The 4,028-nt window shown below is 40.3% G+C and overlaps 2 protein-coding genes across 3 annotated transcripts in view; one reads left to right on the top strand and one right to left on the bottom strand.

Moving 5' to 3' along the window:
- The window catches only part of LOC106810360 (pre-mRNA-splicing factor cwc-21-like), a 7,730-nt gene that overhangs the window by 689 nt on the left and 3,013 nt on the right, over nucleotides 1-4,028 (top strand). Inside the window, exons 1-2 of one of the 2 annotated variants that reach the window (XM_014813681.1) lie at nucleotides 2,692-2,809; nucleotides 3,323-3,581. In XM_014813681.1, the coding sequence (XP_014669167.1) occupies nucleotides 3,343-3,581 (239 nt within the window). In that variant the 5' untranslated portion in view covers nucleotides 2,692-2,809; nucleotides 3,323-3,342. Of the gene's footprint in view, nucleotides 1-2,691; nucleotides 2,810-3,322; nucleotides 3,582-4,028 lie in introns of those variants that run through there. The other variant, XM_014813682.1, reaches the window with a different exon arrangement.
- On the bottom strand, nucleotides 340-2,657 carry LOC106810348 (THO complex subunit 6 homolog). The gene is made up of 6 exons (XM_014813664.1): nucleotides 2,637-2,657; nucleotides 2,266-2,384; nucleotides 1,757-1,873; nucleotides 1,280-1,499; nucleotides 875-977; nucleotides 340-455 (listed from the first exon to the last, which is right to left on the bottom strand). Exons 1-6 carry the CDS (start codon nucleotides 2,655-2,657, stop codon nucleotides 340-342), a joined length of 696 nt encoding a protein of 231 aa, XP_014669150.1.

The raw sequence follows: 4,028 nt of genomic DNA, 5'->3' as shown, positions 1-4,028 counted from the left end.
TGTGTGCCACAGCGACAGCGCGGGGCCGCCACCGCAGACGATCCAGTCGTCGCTCGGGTCCGCCGCCACGCATGAGATCCACGGTCCGAGTTTTGGTCGCGAACACACCTGCGGGTACAACCGTTCCTCCTCACATGCACCACCGCTGGAGACGGCTAGTAATCTTATTCCAACCAATTATTAAATTATTATATTAAATTAATGAAATTAAATTAAATCATTAAACTAAATATAATATAATTAGTAAATATTAATCTTATTACCAAATTATGTCATCTTCTTGCATTTATCATATGAAAGCATGGTTCGAGTACTACAGACAGGGTGTTAGAGATTTGCCTAACTTTCTTTGGCTAAAAGGTGTAACTGTGAAAGAAATGCAAACAGAAACGGAAGACTCACATCGTGTTTGCTCGGCTCAAACATCTGCACGTGTTCTTCTGGGCATCGAGGATCTGAAACACGAAACGATGACACAGATACAAAATATTCGGATTTTTTTTCCCTGCATGTTGTATAGTGCTGTTTTGTACTGTATCACTCAGAAATCTTATTATTTTTACTACTCAACACTATTGCATCTATCTGACGTTTTCTCCATGAAAAAGACTGTCTTCAGTACATGTATTTGTATTTGAATTACATGCAATAAAGATTTAATAATAATAATAACATTCACACATATCTGCATCCAATGTACGCGATGGACCTCAGGATAACTTTCGGTAAGCTCTGACTAATCACATAGCATTCATGAGAGAGCGAGGCATACGTGAATTATTATACGCGCCCACCTAACGTTGCAATCTACCCCGTTGGTAACAGCTGTACTAGACACAACTAGTGTGCGATGCTTAAAGGGAATAACTCTCACCCCATATGCGCACAGAGCCATCCTCACTACCGGAAACCAGCTCGTTTCCTGAGTTCTTTGTTGCAAGGCAATGGACAAAGTCCGAGTGCCCTTTCATTGTCATCTGCAAATTATAGTAAACTGCTGTCAAGCACCCAGCCCAGCCAAAAACATGCAAGTAAAAGTGTCGATCGAAATTGGTTTTCCATATATTTGCATATTTTCTTGTGTGAATAAAGGCATGTGATCAGTGCGTGAAGCATTACATGTTCGTCAAAAATCTCCACTCCTGAAAAAATACAAAGCTTCAGTAAAAACTTTTCTGTCAATCTGTGCGCTATTCTCAGTACCAGCTAATATAAAAATTCGCGTAATTTACGTAAATTAAAAACATCGTGCGATGACCCTAACTGTCCTGATACCCACCACACAAGTGCCTGTGTCAAGCTCCCAGCCGTATATGTTGTTATCGCCACAGCCTGCATACAGCGTTTGTGTTCCATTGCTCGTGTTAGACAATGCAAGAGCGTTCGTCTCTGGGCTTTCAAATCCATCCCCCCGTGGTATTGCCAGCACCCACGCGACTTTAGGCTCCCGAGCTATTAAGTCCTTCCACTTCCAGCCAAGGACATCCCGTGTGCCAGCACTGAAGAAGAAAGTAATTGAAAAAGAAAGCTATGATTAGATTTTATAATACAGGATCTAGCTATTTAGACTATTATTTTAGTATTTCATTTGTAATATTAGAAGTTAATTTAGATCATCTTCATGAAAAGTTCACAAAGGATTTACTTGTTACCATGAATAATTACACGTGTTCTAATTTTAGAATTTATATACAGTGAACATGACCTCTTGTACATCAATGATGCCCTATAGCTGTCACTATCTTAATTAATGTACCTTATCAGGAATGTGTCTGTAGATGAGAAACTGTATATTGGTCCGTCATGAGCTCTGTAGATATATAGCGGTGCCTTGTTTTCTTCTGTAGCATCAGGGCTTAGTGCAGAAGACAAGCTGTCGGCAAACACCCAATTAATAAACCATATAATTGCCAAATATATATTAGCATATCGCATTTAAATCCTCAAATTAATACACCCGTATATTCTATATATTTATATATATATATAGAATATAAGGGTGTACTAACATATATTCTATATACTACCGGGTATAGTGTATTTCGAGGTTGAAATCTCATGATAATTTCTAATGGAACAAAGAAGAGCTGAAATTTGCTCTTTGGAATAGAGGGTAACATGAACCGTTCATGTCACTGGCACTGGACATTGCATCATAAAGATAAGATTGTGTAAGCAATAAAGATAAGTGTGCTGCGGTGGCATTCTCAGCCATTCATACCTATTTTTGTATTTGTTTACTTTACTACCTTCAATAATATTTACCTGTAGACAGCTATTTTTCCAAAGTTGTTACCCGCTACCAGATAACGCCCACATGGAGAAAAGCATGTTGCATACACTGTAGTGAATAGTTGATACCGTGGATCAGACTGCTTACCATCCTGAAAAGTGAAATAAAAGTTTACAAACACTCACGTTGAACACTGTCACTGCAACTTGCAAGTGCAAGCTACAGTCACTACAGTTTTACTCACTAATACTGAATTCTTAATGAAAATACGAATTTATATATCATCTGTATGCGTATATCTATGTAGCATATGTGTGTATAAATGTATTTATAACAACGAGTATAAAAATAGTAAAAACGTGCAGCAAGTAGTGCTACATAACAATAACTGCATTATTTTTACTTTGGGAATGGGGGCCGCCATCTTTCACTGGATGGATTGTGGGTAATAACGACGTCACACATGCGTTTGTAAACCGCACAAGCGCGTAAGTTCGTGCGTCGCCATTTATTGTTACTCGAACTTTTTCTGAGCCAGTTTCTTGTTGTTACATACGCATTCAGTCGCCTGTTATAGTAAGTATTCTTCGTTTATAAAACTAATATACGAATAGTAGATATGTAAACTTGCTGGGGACGGTCCGTACGGATGAGAATGTGTCAGAACTTTCGTACCTAGGCTAGGGCTACCGCCGCAGTGTACCGCGGCGCTAGACCGAATAATTCTGTCCCAGATAACTTTTTTTTATCTTTTGGTGAGGGTTATTGGTATAACGCATCCAAAATATAAAACGTTATCTGGGACAGAATTATTCGGTCTACCGCAGCGCCAGCTAGTCCACCCCAGCACTAGTCTAGCACCGGACCTAGGCTAAGCGACAGGCGCATCGTAACATTATCAAACATTTTCTTCAAAGTCCAAGGTAGGTCCTACTACTACTACTACTACTAGTACTAGTAGTACTATATCGAAGACGGTATATCGTGTACTCAGTCTAGTAGTAGTACTATACTGGGCAGCGTTCGTCGGTTAAAGCTCCTATGACGTCAGAAGGCTAACACATATCTTTTTCTCGCATCTTTGTTTAGATTTGCGACACGTCGCCATCATGTATAACGGCATCGGGCTGTCGACTACGCGGGGCAGCGGCACGAACGGCTACGTGCAGCGCAACCTGTCGGCGGTGCGGCACCGCAAGGAGAAGGTCGCGTACAAGACGGAGGAGGACATCCAACGACTCGAGGCGTCTATGATAAAGCAGCCGAACAAGGAGATCCTTGCCCACGAGCAGAAACGCCGCGTCGAGCTGCGCGTGATCGAGCTGCAAGACCTCATGGAAGATCAGGGGTAGTTATTTTATTTATTAATTTTATTGATTCGTTTAGGTAATTATGTAGGTAGCGGAAATGGCATGTAGAGGTGCGAGTCATCGAGCTGCAAGACCTCATGGAAGATCAGGGGTATTACAGTCACATCTTTACAAGCTAATGTACATTACTACATACACGAATAATTTCTACATTTGTTTTCACTCAAATAGTTTTTTTCCTCTGTTTCACTTGACCTCATATAGTAAGGCACGTACTATACTCCATATCATGAACATATATAGATCTATACTATATACTTTATATATATATATGTTCATACTTATATACTTGCATCAGGGTATTCCCCACGAATTTGAGGTGTGTCGGGCAGTTTGGCAGTCTATCCCCTGACCGAGAATTAACAAGTAAGGCCATCCTTAAAAAATTATATGTTTCCTGTCCTCCGACCGACCCACGAAAATAG

Source organism: Priapulus caudatus, unplaced genomic scaffold, assembly GCF_000485595.1.
Source record: "Priapulus caudatus unplaced genomic scaffold, Priapulus_caudatus-5.0.1 Scaffold435, whole genome shotgun sequence".
Taxonomy (NCBI): domain Eukaryota; kingdom Metazoa; phylum Priapulida; class Priapulimorpha; order Priapulimorphida; family Priapulidae; genus Priapulus; species Priapulus caudatus.
The sequence above is the reverse complement of the archived record's forward strand: the minus strand, read 5'-3'. Positions and strand labels throughout refer to the sequence as shown.

Coding starts and splice junctions, on each gene's coding strand:
- LOC106810348 (XM_014813664.1), bottom strand. CDS start 2,657: ATGGCGGCCCCCATTCCCAAA. Junction 2,385..2,636: donor TGGCGGCCCCCATTCCCAAA/GTAAAAATAATG, acceptor TTCACTTTTCAG/GATGGTAAGCAGTCTGATCC. Junction 1,500..1,756: donor ACAGACACATTCCTGATAAG/GTACATTAATTA, acceptor TTTCTTCTTCAG/TGCTGGCACACGGGATGTCC.